The 13,845-nt window shown below is 56.4% G+C and overlaps 1 protein-coding gene across 9 annotated transcripts in view; it reads left to right on the forward strand.

Annotated features, from left to right (window-relative positions):
- Tpcn1 (two pore segment channel 1) overlaps positions 1-13,845 on the forward strand; it is a 51,581-nt gene that overhangs the window by 26,468 nt on the left and 11,268 nt on the right. For 7 of the 9 annotated variants that reach the window (XM_023720474.1, XM_023720477.1, XM_023720476.1 and 4 more), the window contains 12 exons: positions 2,504-2,634; positions 4,885-5,061; positions 5,912-6,025; positions 6,341-6,471; positions 6,672-6,760; positions 8,402-8,436; positions 8,841-8,899; positions 9,098-9,197; positions 11,780-11,896; positions 12,302-12,426; positions 13,116-13,164; positions 13,481-13,544. In XM_023720474.1, coding sequence (XP_023576242.1) covers positions 2,504-2,634; positions 4,885-5,061; positions 5,912-6,025; positions 6,341-6,471; positions 6,672-6,760; positions 8,402-8,436; positions 8,841-8,899; positions 9,098-9,197; positions 11,780-11,896; positions 12,302-12,426; positions 13,116-13,164; positions 13,481-13,544 — 1,191 coding nt within the window. Of the gene's footprint in view, positions 1-1,206; positions 1,227-1,889; positions 1,893-2,503; positions 2,635-4,884; positions 5,062-5,911; positions 6,026-6,340; positions 6,472-6,671; positions 6,761-8,401; positions 8,437-8,840; positions 8,900-9,097; positions 9,198-11,779; positions 11,897-12,301; positions 12,427-13,115; positions 13,165-13,480; positions 13,545-13,845 lie in introns of those variants that run through there. The other 2 variants (XM_023720479.1, XM_023720478.1) reach the window with 2 other exon arrangements.

The following is a 13,845-nucleotide window of genomic DNA, read 5'->3' on the forward strand; positions in this document are numbered from 1 at the left end:
GAATGCCTAGTACCTGAGACTTATAAAATTCTAAGATGCCACGCTGGTAGCGCACAGTTGCAATTCCGGTACTCAGGAGGCTGAGGCAGGAGGATCAAGTTCAAGAATAGCCTGAGCTATGTAGCAAAACCCCTATCAGATCATGAAACGTCTGATAGGGACAGGAAGCAAGTCAGGTTTGCCTGGGGTCCCGTGGGCAGGCAGGCAGGTAGGAGGGGGCGATGCATAGGTCGTCTTGATTGGAGCGGGGTTTCACAGGTGTGCATGGCTCGGAGAGCTCAGTGGCAGAGCGCTTGCCTGGCATGCACCAAGTCTTGGATTCCTTTCCCAGTATTACTGACCAAAAAAAGGCAGCTTGTACTTGTGCTTTGTTGGGTATCAGTTGTGCCTCAATGCAGTTGTTTTTAGAATTGGTTGGGAAGAGCTTTGCAGACAGTTGGGCCTGGTGGCATGGTGGCTCCAGATCAGCACCGTCATTTGCGACCGCGCATCCCTGTAAGCCCCGCACCTTTCCTGTCCCCGGCACACAGTTGTGCCCTGTAGACCTGTTCTTGCCACCCCTGTGCAAGTCTGTGTCTGAATGCTTGATTCTCTACCTTCCTGCAGGTGTGTGGGGGGCAAGGGGCCATATTTTCATCCTAGGTTCACTTGGTCCCAGCAGTTCACAAGCCACGAGCCATTTCCAGTTGTGCCTGTTTACCCCATGTGTCACCAAGCTCTGGATTGTTGTCACAGTCCCAATCAGATGCACTCCAGTAGGAGCCTTCTCAGCCTGGAGTTTGCAAATTGGTCTCGCAGGGGGAAGCCTGCGTTATCTCCCAGCTATTGTTCCATTCCACTCTGTGTTGACTTCCTTCCCAGGTAGGCAGGGACCCAAAGGAGCCCCTCCTTCCAAACTGGCCCAGGCAACATTCCCAGGTCAGCCTGGTCGTGCGCCTGCATCATGTGCCACGCTGGTCCCTGTGTCCCTGTGAGTCTGCCGACCTTGTGGCCAGCTCTGAACCAAGCAGTGTGGGTGGAACGCAAGCAGGCAGCATTCTGCCAGGGCTGAGCAGGACGGAGTGCTGGGCAAGGAGGGCCCGGAAGTAAGCAGGGAGCAGCGGCAGATGATCTCTACCAGGAACAGAGCCAGTTCTGTAAGTTTGGGCCAAGCAGAATCAACCTTCCCAGCTGCGCAGAGTGCTCCACTTGTGACACCTCTGCGCTGCTCCACTCGCCCTGCACAGGTACCAGTCTCCTTGAGTTCATGTTTTTCCTACTTGTATTTCTGTTTGTAATGGTAAGTGAACTCATATAGAAGGGCTCATCAGAACATATGGTGTTTACAGAATATACGGTATTTACATAAAAAAAATTTGTTACAGTAAGAGACACTTCACCGTTAACCCCTCCAACACTCCTCCATGCGTGCATATACACACGTATCCCCTGTTCTGCCCACTTTCTGGGGGTATTTGTGTACGTGTGCGTCTTGAGACAGGGTCTTGCTGTGTAATTCAGGCTGGCCTTGAACTCACTGTTTAACTCAGACTGACCTCGAATTCACAGCAGTCCTCCTGCCTCAGCCTTCCAAGTGCTGGGATTACAGGTGTGTGTGGGCTCTGACCGCTTTCTGTAGTAGCTCTAGAAGTCCTTTTCCTGAGTTTGATTTTAAAAAAAAAAAAAAAAGTGGGGTGCATGCTGCTGTCGGGTGCCCTCCGTCAGAAAGGCAGGCGGTGGCAGCGTTCCTGTGCATCCTCACCCGCCACATCCGCGGCGTCGGGCACCGTGCCGCTTCTGCTTTGCCGCAAGGTCAGAGGTACACATTGCGAATGAACTTGGAACATTCAAGCAGCCAGGACAGCACAACTGAAGACACTCATGAAAGAGAGCTCCCAGAGCTGCTTCAGAAAGCAGCAGAGGGACGGGGTCAGTGTGTTGCAATGGGGGTGTTCTGAGGGATGTTCGTGCCGTGTTTTGTACGCTATTAAATTGGTGGGGTTTAGACTTTTTTTTTTTTTTTTGAGACAGGGTCTCACAATGCAGTTGGGGCTGGCCTTGAGCTCCCTTTGTAGCCCCTGCTGGGCTCAAATGCCAAATGATCCTCCTGCCTTGGCGTCCTGTGTGCTGGGACCATGGGTGTGTGCCACCAAGGTTTCTTTTTCCTTTTTTTTTTTTTTTTTTGTGGAACCGGGGATTGAACTCAGGCCCTTGCCCTTGGTTGGCAGGGAAGCGCTTATTCCACTGAGCCATCCCTCCGGCCCCAAGTTTTCTTATCTACTTGCCTTTTGACAGAAAAGATGCGGTTTGGGCTCTTCTGCCTCGAGTTGCCCATGGAAGAGCAGGAAAGCGTCTCTCACCGGCCATGCTAATTCTCTCTGTTGTCACTGCGCACAGGACGGAGCCCTGGCTTGGGCTCCCAGGGAGGACACCAGAGCACAGCGTGGCCCCAGCCCTTTCAGCCCGCGAAGCTCTGTGGTCTCTGCCCAGGTTGTAAGCAAATCTCTCTGCTCTTGCTGTGCAGATGGGGGCAGCCATGCCATCCACGACTCCCGGGCCCCCAGTCTGGTCTCTGGCGGCGAGAGCACCCCTACCAGCCCCCCCACCAGGCATGACTGGGAGATGAATTACCAAGAGGCAGCCATCTACCTCCAGGTGGGTGTCTCGGGTGGGGACAGGGGGCACTGCGTCCTTTCTCCCCTGACACCTGTGGGTGCCGTGTTTGCCCGGGGTGCACTGAGGCTGTCCCTCCTGGGCTTCTGTGTCCCAGGGCCACACTGGGGGAGTTCCCTGTGTTCTTCAACAGCGCGGAGGTGGTCAGCACTGTAGCGCCAGGGACATAGGGCTCCTTACACTATTATGTTTTATCTACCCCGTGTTTCTTTCTGCTATTCCATACTTGCTTTTGTTGTTTTTGTTTGGAAACAGCACTTTTCCATGCTCATTCTGAGTGACTCAGTACAAAGAGGAAATGAAGAAAACATTCACTCAGAGCAGTCTCCGTCGACATTATTTCCTTCCATACTAAATAAAAAGGAAAACACTGCCAGGTGTGCTGACGCATGCCTATAATGCCAGCACTCAGGAGGCTGAGGCAGGAGGCGCTCCATGAGTTTGAGCCCAGCCTAGGCATCTTAGCCAGATCCTATCTCAAAATAAAGAGGGCTGGGAATGTAATTCAGTGTGAGCGTCCCTGGGTTCAGTTCCCAATGCTGAAATGAAAAAGTATTTGACTGATGGAATTCTGGTCCCCTTTTAAATCTGTAAATTATTTGAATTGTTTTATAAAAAAGGCATCATTTTCTAAAAATAAAAGAGGAACTCAGATGTGCGTGAGCAGCTGTGTGCAGCTGTTCGTGCAGGAAGGCCTGGTGGGCGGAGGCAGCACCCTGCCTCACGGGGGCTCCTGGGGCTGCTCAGCACTGGGTCCGCCCTCAGCTCCCCATCCTCGGTAGCCTTGCTCCGTGTCCTGGCGTCCTGAGGCAGGGCTGGGGCCCAGTGGACTTCACCTGGGGCGCGGCACCACCCCCCTTTGCGTTGGTCCTCTCCCAGCTCACAGAGCGCAGCCAGGAAACAGCCTGGTATCTTCGAGGTTAGGATCAGACCTGGGACGTGGGTGGCATTTCCCCCATCTTGGCTGGTGGAGCCCTCGTCCCCCTCTCCTTTGTGGGAGCTCCAAGCCCTGGGGTCTGGATCCGAGCCCTCCTGTCACCGACTTCCTGCAGCCAGGCCTTCCTTCTAGCTATTTGTTGGAAGAAATTCCGCAACAATTGCATTTTTTTAGTAATTCAAACCAGAAGCTTCCCAGGGCCCTGTGTGTGCTGCCGCTGCCCGCACAGCCACAGAGGTGGCCTTGACCGCCACAGCCCGTCCAGCTCACCGCACTTTCACTGCCAGGATGTGTGTGCTCTTCGTCGGGCCTGTCCCCTCCAGGTCTTTCATTTTTGCTGACGAGGGTGGTACCCTGTCCAGCTCTGAGTCTCTGTGTCCCCAGCCTGGCCTCCCCGGAAGGAGGTGGCGAGGACGGCAAGACGGGGCACCCCCTGTTCCTGTGTAAATTCAGAGAACTAAAGACAGCAGTGGTGCACCAGAGCCCAGGGAAGGGGGAAATCTTGGTGAGACCGTAGGAGGTTTCAGTACATAGGAATAAGGTTTTAGGCTCTGTCGTGTAGCATAGGCAGCATGGAATAGGGCAGGCATGATGGCACACGCCCATAATCCCAGCATTCAGAAGGTTGAGGTGGGAGGATCTCCATGGGTTTGAGACCAGCCTGCACTATATAGTGAGACCCTATTTCAAAAAGAAGACCCAAGTACAGAAGTACAAAGAAAAAAGAAAAAGCCAAGCAGTACAGAACCTGGGTGTGGGGCAGCCCTGAGCAACGTGTAAGTCAGCAGGACGCGGGCAGCTCTTGGGGGCCCGGAAGGCTCTGGCTTTGTCTTCCTCTGAATGTTACTGTATCTTAACACCACACTAATGAGTATGGGGCTAGACACTGTCCCTGCGCCGCTGAGGGCCTTCCTCCTGCTGTGGTCCTGCAGAAGCTCCATTGATGTCCTCTCCATTGAGCCTGCGACAGTCAGGGACTTTCTGGGCCCATGGGAGGCGGTTCAGGAAGTGGGGCTTGGCTTCTTTGGTTGGTGCAGGCTCTAAGCCCTGCCCCAGGGCAGACGTTTGGGCTCTGTGGGCACCACATGTGCCACCTCCGGGCCTCCTCTGTGGCTCTCTGTCCCTGCATCCTGGGACCCTAAGCAGTGGCTGGTCTGCCGGTCTCCCCGGCCCCACCCTCGCCAGCCAGGGCATGGCCTTGTAAGATCTTGACAGTCTGTGTCTCCTGCTTTCCCTTGCCCCCTCCCGGCCCCAGTGCCACCTTCCCTCCTTGGCCACCCTGCCTGTCTTTGCAGGAAGGCGAGAACAACGACAAGTTCCTCACCCACCCCAAGGATGCCAAAGCGCTGGCGGCCTACCTCTTCGCACACAACCATGTCTTCTACCTGATGGAGCTGCTCACCGCCCTGCTGCTGCTGCTGCTGACCCTGTGTGAGGCACCCGCTGTGCCCGCGCTCCGCCTGGGCATCTATGTGAGCATGTGCGGGTGGCTGGGGTGGTGGCGGGTGCCTGGGCAGGGGTCTGTATATGAATGCGCACATGCATGCAACCCCTGGGCTACGGCAGGCAGGGCACCCGGTGATGACCCACCCTACACACCCTTGCAGCTCGGTCCCGTGACCAGGGTGGTGGGTGGGGGCCGTCTCCTCTCCCTCCATCACCACCACCTAGTCCTGTGGGTCTGCTCGAGACCCGTTCTCCCTGCTGAGATTTCCCTTCTGCTCCTGCAAGCCCTGCTGGGAAGTATGTCCCAGGCAGGCGGGGCACACACAACTCTGGTGTCCAGTCAGGGACTCTGTCTGGCCTCCTTTTGGTCTAGGGCCCTGTGAGATTCCTCGGGACAGCCCTAGGGGACAGTCTTCCACAATGCAGAAGGCGCGCTCCAGGCCCTCTTTTCTTGGCAGCCCTTGACTCACCGACTCCTGGATTCCACTAAGTTCTGCTGTTCCTTCCCTTCCTCTTTGGTTTTGAAGCCCCTGGTTCAAACTGCCTTGGTGCCCTTCATGTTTCCTTTATGAATGATACACAGGCCTTTCTAGAACAAGGCTAGGAAGGAAATGCCTTTTTTCTCACTGGAATTCCTGGTGCCTTCCTGATTTTCCACTGTGTGGAGCAGCGAGTCTGTTTCTTGAATATCAAGTTTGTACTTAGGTGTTCCAGGAAGAGCTCCCTTTCCGAGGCTCCATCGGGCATCCAGGGCGCCATGTGTCAGGAGCAGGTCCAGTGGCAGTTTTCCAGGTCCCTGGTGGGGGAGGACGGAGGCAGAGGTAGCCATGGGATGGCCCTGATCACCGGTGACATATCTCTGCACCCTCCCTGCAGGTCCACGCCACCCTGGAGCTGTTCGCCCTCATGGTGGTGGTATTTGAACTCTGCATGAAGTTGCGTTGGCTGGGCCTCCACACCTTCGTCCGGCACAAGCGGACCATGGTCAAGGTGATGTCTGTCTGCCCACCACACAGCGATCGCATTCCCCACGTGCCTTCAGGCCTGTAGTCCCAGCCTGTGCTTGGGAGTATCTGTCATCTGGGGACCAGTTCTCAGCCCCAGGCAGTCCTGTGAGGTCCCAGCAGGCAGCTGGCAGAAGGCTCATGTTCACCTGTCTCATTTGGCCAGCGCCTGAGGGGTGAGGCCCCAGGCCCCTGCATGTCACCCCCGAGGCTGGAGATGAGGGAGAGTGGGGGGGCTGTGACTGTCAGGCTCTGGTGTTCCAGGCTTTGGACACTGATGGTGCTGTGTCCCTGGCCCCAGACCTCTGTGCTGGTGGTGCAGTTCGTTGAGGCCATTGTGGTGCTGGTGCGGCAGACGTCCCACGTGCGGGTGACCCGGGCGCTGCGCTGCATCTTCCTGGTGGACTGTCGCTACTGTGGTGGCGTGCGGCGGTGAGGCCCGGGTGGGGTGCTGGACAGTCCCTGTTGTGGCAGAGCCAGGGGAGGCGCAGTGGGGGAGGCAGAGTGGAGGTGGCAGGGAGGGCAAGTGCTGGAGGCTGGAGTGCACAGGGAACCCTGAGGCAGGGGGTGCTGCTGGGCGCAGTGGGATGCTGCACTCTGGGGCCTGCCTCAGGAAGCTGTCTCTCTCCCAGCAACCTGCGGCAGATCTTCCAGTCCCTGCCGCCCTTCATGGACATCCTCCTACTGCTGCTCTTCTTCATGATCATCTTCGCCATCCTGGGTGAGCACCTGTGCCCACCGGGCGCTGAGAGCAGGCCCACGAGTGGAGGGCGTTTTCCCAGTGGCCATTAGTGCATGTAATTCTGGAGGCTTCGGTAGGTCCAGCATCAGCTGTGGACACATCCTGTCTACATCCGGCGCCTCCTGCTGTATGGTGGGAAGGGTGAGGCAGCTGCCCAGGGCCTCTTTCATGAGTGTGCCAGGGGCATGCAGGAGGGCAGAGGCCTGGTGACCTGCATAAACCCAATTTCTGTAAGTACGTAGCTCCCAGGGACCCACTGTCCAACTCAGTAATGGAAGGAAATGGAAACCACTTTGAGTGCTCTGATCTCAGTAGCCTGCTTCCTCAAATGCACCCCATCCTGTGCACCTTTACCTTTGTACTTCATAGTTTTAGTCCTTCAAGCCACAATTAAATGGCATCACCTGGTCTGGCTTGGTGTCACACCTGTAATCCCAGCACCCTTGGAGGCTGAGGCAGGAAAATCGGGAGTTTTAGTCCCACCCCAGCAATTTAACAAAACTTGTCTCAAAATTAGAAAGGGACCGGGGATGTGGCTACATGTAAAAGGCCTGGATTCATTCACCAGTGTCACCAAAACTAAACCAGCACCTAACTAGTGTGTCCTTGCCAATTTTAAAAATTATGTGTTTTCAGGAAGTGTGCGTCTCCTCTGCGAGCTGCAGTTTTCCCCACTGCCTTTGGGGTTCCTCAGCCGACCCTGGAGGCTGTAGCTCATTCATTTTCCCTGGAGAGTAGTGACTGTGCCAGAACCCATTGGTCAGTGCCCTTGGGTGTCTTCCGCGTCCCCTGCCCCACAGCAGGGAGCCTGCTGGTCTCTGGGTGAACGTGCCCGAGACCCCGTGGGACAGTGCCTGGCCCCTCAGGACCTGTGACCCTGAGCTTCCCAGGATGCCAAACGAGGCCCCAGCCCTTCTCCTAGGAGGCCATGTGCCCCTCGGGTAGGCTGACCATGTGGCCTCAGAGCAGAGCCCAGACTCAGAAGGTGGGGTGCCCACGTGCCCCGTGTAAGGGGCAGAGGTGATAGCACTGGAGCCCTGATCCAGACGCTAGCACCATGCCGGCGCTGGGCAGTGGGCCCTGCCCCTACCACCACCCCACGTGGTGGGGTTGCCCCAGGCCGCCCTGAGGGCGGAGTTTCTCTTCCCAGTTAGGGTCTCCGGGCCTAGGGTAGCCCATCCCAGGAGGGAGGAGGCGGTGGCATGCTAGCCCAGACATAGGCTGCCTGCACAGTGACCCCTTGGGCTGACGTGGTCACCACGGGCTTGTAGCCAGAGCTGGCAAGCCAGCAGTCTGGATTCCAGGCCCAGCCCACGGATGTGATCTAAGTTGGATTTGAAAACTTGGAGCCAGCACATGACAATGAGCACTTCACAAAACGTGCATGTACACAAAAATGTACATTTCCAGATAGTAGAGCCTGGGCAGCAGCACTGGGGGAGGGCGTTGCCCCATGGCAGCTCCAGTGCCTAGGGGGCACTGGACCTCCCACAGCATCCCTGCCACACCCGTGCCCTCCCTTGGCCACTGCACCTGTGGATTTGTCTGATCTTTGGGGGGCTGGGCCTGGCCTAGCACTCGCACTCTAACCCTGTCTTTGGTCTTTCTGCCCCACTCCAGGATTCTACTTGTTCTCTCCTAACCCCTCCGACCCTGTAAGTAGCCGGCAGTTTTGTCTCTTAGGGAGGGTTTTCCTTGGAGAGTGAGGCTGGGGTCTTAGGAAGGACGGGCGCCCAGCCTCCCTGAGTCTCAGCCACCTGAGAGACCTCCCACTGGATGGGAGCTGGAGGATCTGCTTTCTTGTCCTAGGAAGTGGGTCCCAAGCTTGGGGGCCAGAACCCCGGGCATTTGGTGGGGCAGTGCAGGAGCCAGGCAGGGGACCCAAGCATGTGACACCAGGAAGGGGTCCTCCAGAGTGGGAGCCTGCTTCTGCCCAAGCGTGGATGGAGCCTGGGAAGGTGGGGGTTCTAGGCAACCCGGGAGTCTGCAGGAGGAGGGGAGCCCCTGGAGGTACCCCTCCACGCTGTGCCCTAGTGTAACCCTGCCCTCCTCCCTGCAGTATTTTAGCACCCTGGAGAACAGCATCGTCAGTCTGTTTGTCCTTCTGACCACAGCCAAGTGAGTCTGGGCTCCTCTGTGCCCACTGTCATCTGCTCGTCGCCCAAAGGTGTCCCTCCCATCTCCGTGCACAGGCGCTTGGGTTGCTGTGGACATGGGAAGCCCAGGGGCTGAGTGTCGGGAAGGCAGAGGAGGGGGCTGTCTCTGGAGGAGCCAGGCGGGTGGCCGTGGGCAGCAGGTAACCCTCTGGCACTGCAGCTTCCCGGATGTGATGATGCCCTCCTACTCCCGGAGCCCCTGGTCCTGCGTCTTCTTCATCGTGTACCTCTCCATCGAGCTCTACTTCATCATGAACCTGGTGAGTGACTGTGCCGCGGTGGCCTGCATCAGCCTCTGGGCAGGACATGCCAGACTCAGTCAGGCGTGGTGTTGAGGTGAACATCAGCACCACAGTCTCCCTTGGGCCTGGCCCACGCAAAGTGGTTTGCATATAAAGATGAGATGGTGCGGCACCACTGCACTGGGGCTCTGTCGGGATTTTCAAAGAACACATCCCACTGACCAAGGAACCCAGCCCGCTTGCACACAAAAATGCACATTTCTCCTAGGAGGCCACCCCGTCTTACTGTATCCATGTGCCAGGAGCATCTCGTAAATCGATTTCCGCCCTGTTTGTCATGGGCCTCCGGGAAATCTGGAGTGTAGAGTCCTGCTACACCTGTGCGGCTGTCAGCAGAGGCGTGGTTGCCCCTGGGCAGGACTCCTGACGTCAGCAGGTCCTGGCCACTGCCAAGACTTCGGGTCAGCTCAGAGGCACCAGACGGGCTTAGCTCTTTTGTTACATGATTTGCTTGTTCCCTTTTGAGGTGCCTTCCTTGGGGAAGGAACTCAGGTTCCCGCTCATGCTAGGCAGGCGATCACCACCGAGCTGCAGCCCAGCATGTGTGTCTCTTTTGAAAAGCATCGTTACACCATCACCAGGTCAGGCCAGTATAGACATGGAAAACACTTTCTCCGGTAGATTTATGAGACCTAAAACTTGGCAGTCTTTTTTTTTAAATTTATATATTTGTAATGATCCTTCTGTTTTCAGCCTCTTCAGTGCTGGGATCACAGGCATGCACCACTACGCCTGGACTCGGTAGCCAGCTTAGCACACCCAGGGGTGGGGCTGGTGCAGCATATGGTGCCGGGGATCGAACCCTGGTCCCTGCACTGCCTAAACAGGCCCTTAGTCCACTGAGCTATCTCACCGACCCTGAGCTTTGCAGTCCTAAAAAAGAAAAAATATATATATATATTTAATTCTACAAAAACTGAAAAGGAGGGCCAGGGATATAGCTCAGCAGCATAAACACATGCCTGGAAAGTACAAGGTCCTGATGTTTGACTCCTGGTAGCCAAAAAAAACCCTGAAAAGGAGTGTGTGGCAGTATGTTGCCACTGCCCTCTGGCTTCAGTGAATTGCTGGACTGGGTCACAGAACCCAGGAAACACATGGGCTGGTTTGTCATGGAGGCTGTCACCAGGCAAGGCATGAGGGGCACACAGAGCTTCTGGGCCCTCACCAGGGGCCGCCTGCACGCTCAGCTGTCTGGAAGCGTGCCTGAGCCTGTTGTGCGTGTCTTCTTTTTGCCCCCAGGACCAGGGATTGAGCCCAGAACCTTGGCACTGAGCTGTATCCCCTGGCCTTTCACATTTTTTAAAATTTTGAGACGGTCTCATTAAATCACTAAGTTGTCCAGGCTGGCCTTGAACTTTCAATTCTCCTGCCTCAGCCTCCTGAGTGCTGGGATTACAGGTGTGCACCACCACACCCTGTTCTGCTTGAATTTTCCTGGAGTCTTCCCAGTATAGGAGGCCTGTTCAAAGTGGGGACATCCTGTGGATATGGAGCTGGACAGCGAGAGCGTGCCCTCTGGCTGTCAGGCTGTGTGGGGAGCCCCAGACTTGTGTGTTCACAGCCCTGTGTGTTCTGCCTCCCCCAGGGCATCAGATAAGGGCCCTGTGGCAAGAGAGTCCTTCAGCCGGTGACATACCTATAATCTAAGCTGTCTGAGAGGCTGAGGCAGGAAAAATGAAAGTTTAAGCTAAAGGACTGGCCAGATAGTTCAGTGGACTAAAGCACCTGCTTAGGCAGAGCGCAGCAGCCAGGGTTCAATCCCCAGCATGCTGTGCTGGCCCAGTTCCCTGGGGTGACTAAAACTGGGCATGGTGGCGCACATCTGTAATCCCAACGCTTGGGAGGCTGAAAACAGGAGAATCACTACAAGTCTGATCTATGTAGTGAGACCCTGTAGACTCTAGACCAGTACTAAATATATTAAAAGAGAAAAAGAAAGTTCAAACTGAGTCTGGGCAGTTTAGCAACTCAGCAAGACCCTGTCTGACAATAAAAGAATAAAATACAAAGAGAAGGTAGCTCAGTGCAGGGACACTGGGTTCAATCACTGGTACTGCAAAAGCAAACAGATGTGGGCCTATTGTACACCACAAACCAGGAAAATCTAGGGCAGGAGCCAGCAAACAAGGGCCTACTGGGCAGATCCAGTGCCCAGCCTGTTTTTGTCAATAAAGTTTTATTGGCGCATAGCCACGCCCATTTGTGGAATACCCTCTGATGATGCCGCCCACAGCCATGATTCCCTGAGGGTGGGCTCGGGGTGCCCTTTCCTGTCTGGGTGAGCCTGGGATGGTGATCCCCCAGAACCATCAGGACAGGAGACCCTTCCTCTTGCTGCTCTCCTTTCCCCTGCCTGTCCTCTGCCCAGTCAGGGACAAATGGCAGGAAGGAGGAAGCCGGGAAGCCAAGGGCAGCTTCTTTAGAGGGAAGGCGTGAGTGAGCGGTGCTGCTGCCGCCACTCAGAGCCCAGCCCTGGCGGCCCCTGCGATGGCTCCAGGCCCCCATGGGGCAGCCAGAGCTCTGTGCTTCCCTCCCAGCTCCTGGCCGTGGTGTTTGACACCTTCAACGACATCGAGAAGCGCAAGTTCAAGTCTCTGCTGCTACATAAGCGAACCGCCATCCAGCACGCCTTCCGCCTGCTCACCAGCCAGCGGGTGAGAGGGTGGCATCCAGGCATCTCTGTCCTCCTTCCTGCCCAGAGCGGCCCCTAGCACGGCAGGGCCAGCAACCTCACAAACAAGTCTTTTTTAGTTGTTGCTTTCTTTGCCTGTATTGGGGACTGAACCCAGGGCCTTCACACTAAACTACTTCTCCAGCCCTTTGGTATTTCTTTGTTTTGAGAGGGGTCTCCTTAAGTCACTCAGTTGCCCAGGCTGGCCTTGAATTTATGATTCTCCTGCCTCACAGCCTCCGAGTGCTGGGATTACAGGCAAGCACCACCATGCCCGGCCAGAAAAAATCAGTCTTATTCTTGGTAGGATGAATGTCACCCTGGGCTCTCTTGTGCAGGGCACAGGCCCTGGGCGCTCTTGATCCCTCACGTGGTCTCTCTCCCCTAGAGGCCCACAGGCATCTCCTACAGGCAGTTCGAAGGCCTGATGCGCTTCTACAAGCCCCGGATGAGTGCTAGGGAGCGTTTCCTGACTTTCAAGGCCCTGAATCAGAGCAACAAACCTCTGCTGAGGTGAGAGCAGATGCCACGCGGGGGCGGGGCAGCCCCTCAGACAGCAGCAGATAGAGCTGGGCCAAGGAGGTACCAAAGCCTTCGTCTCCTCACACAGCTTCTGTGTGGAGACTGTTCATCAGGATTCTTTCTTGTGAGCCGCTAAAGTCCTACTTAAATCTCTTTCTGGGTCGCTTGGTAGAAAAGGGGTGTTTGAGCCGAGCATTGTGACTCACACCTGTAATCCCAGCACTGTGCTCTATGGGAGGCTGAGGCAGGAAGATGGAAGGTTGCAGCCCAGCCCGGGCAACTTAGCAACTTAACATGAGATGCTGTCTCAAAGCGACGATTTTAGAAAGAAAAGGAAACAAGGACAGGGCTATTCGCCAATGAGGTGGACCAGCCCAGCTGCTTACCCTCCAGCTCAGCAGGGTGGTCAACCACAGAGCTCCTCGCAGTCCTGCTTGTGTGGACTTGGGCAAGTGAGGAGACACAGGCTGTGCAGGTGGGAGGCTGGCTGCTTATGCACGGCCTCTGGTGGAAGAGGCCGGGCTGTCCAGCCTCAGCACAACCATGGCCAGGGCTGCCCCGCCTGGGGCTGAGAGCTTACACCCCATAGTCCCAGCACGGGTACTGCGGGCACACAGGGTGGGGCTGGAGCCCAGAGGTCCTGTCAAGACCAGCCTGCCTTTTTGTTGTTTTTACGACAGCCTGGAGGACTTCTGTGACATCTACGAAATTGCCACCCTGAAGTGGAAGGTGAGTGCTCCAGGAGACAGGCCTGGCGGCAGGTAGAGCCCCAAACTCCAGGTCCGTGGGTCCCTACGCGAGGGCAGTGCCCTCAGGGACCACGGGCCAGCCCACCCCTACTTCACCTGGAGGCAGGTTGTGGCCCAGAGCCCCGAGTCTCAGACAGACCCCAGTGCCTAGGTGACATCAGGCGAGTGACCGGACCCCACCCCCACCCCAGCTGGTGTAGCTGGCAGGTGAGGGAGGTGGACAGCACCCAGCCAGGGCTAGTCCTAGTCCTGGTTCCTCCCTGACATGCTGTCCCCATGGCCCTGCTGCCCTGCAGGCAAAGAGAAACCGTGAGCACTGGTTCGATGAGCTTCCCAGGACGGCCTTCCTCATCTTCAAGGGTGAGGCTGGGCCTCGGTGGGTGAGTGGCTGGGCAGGTTCAGGGGCGCGTGCGTGCGTGTGTGTGTGTGTGCACGCGCATGCATGTGCGTGCGTGCGTGCACATGCACATGTGTGCAGGCATGTACATGTGTGTGCCTGCCAAAGCTGCAGTTGCTGCAGGAACGAGCAGGGAAGGGAGTGGCAGGACCTGTATCACTAACTGGAAAACTAGGCCTTGCCCTGTGCCTTGCCCTGTGCCTCGCCCTGTGCAGGCAAAATGCCCTGCAGAGGGAGTCACTGAGGAAAACTTAGAAAGACATT

The sequence above is a fragment of the Octodon degus genome, unplaced genomic scaffold, assembly GCF_000260255.1.
Source record: "Octodon degus isolate 3935 unplaced genomic scaffold, OctDeg1.0 scaffold00076, whole genome shotgun sequence".
In the NCBI taxonomy this organism is placed as follows: Eukaryota; Metazoa; Chordata; class Mammalia; order Rodentia; family Octodontidae; genus Octodon; species Octodon degus.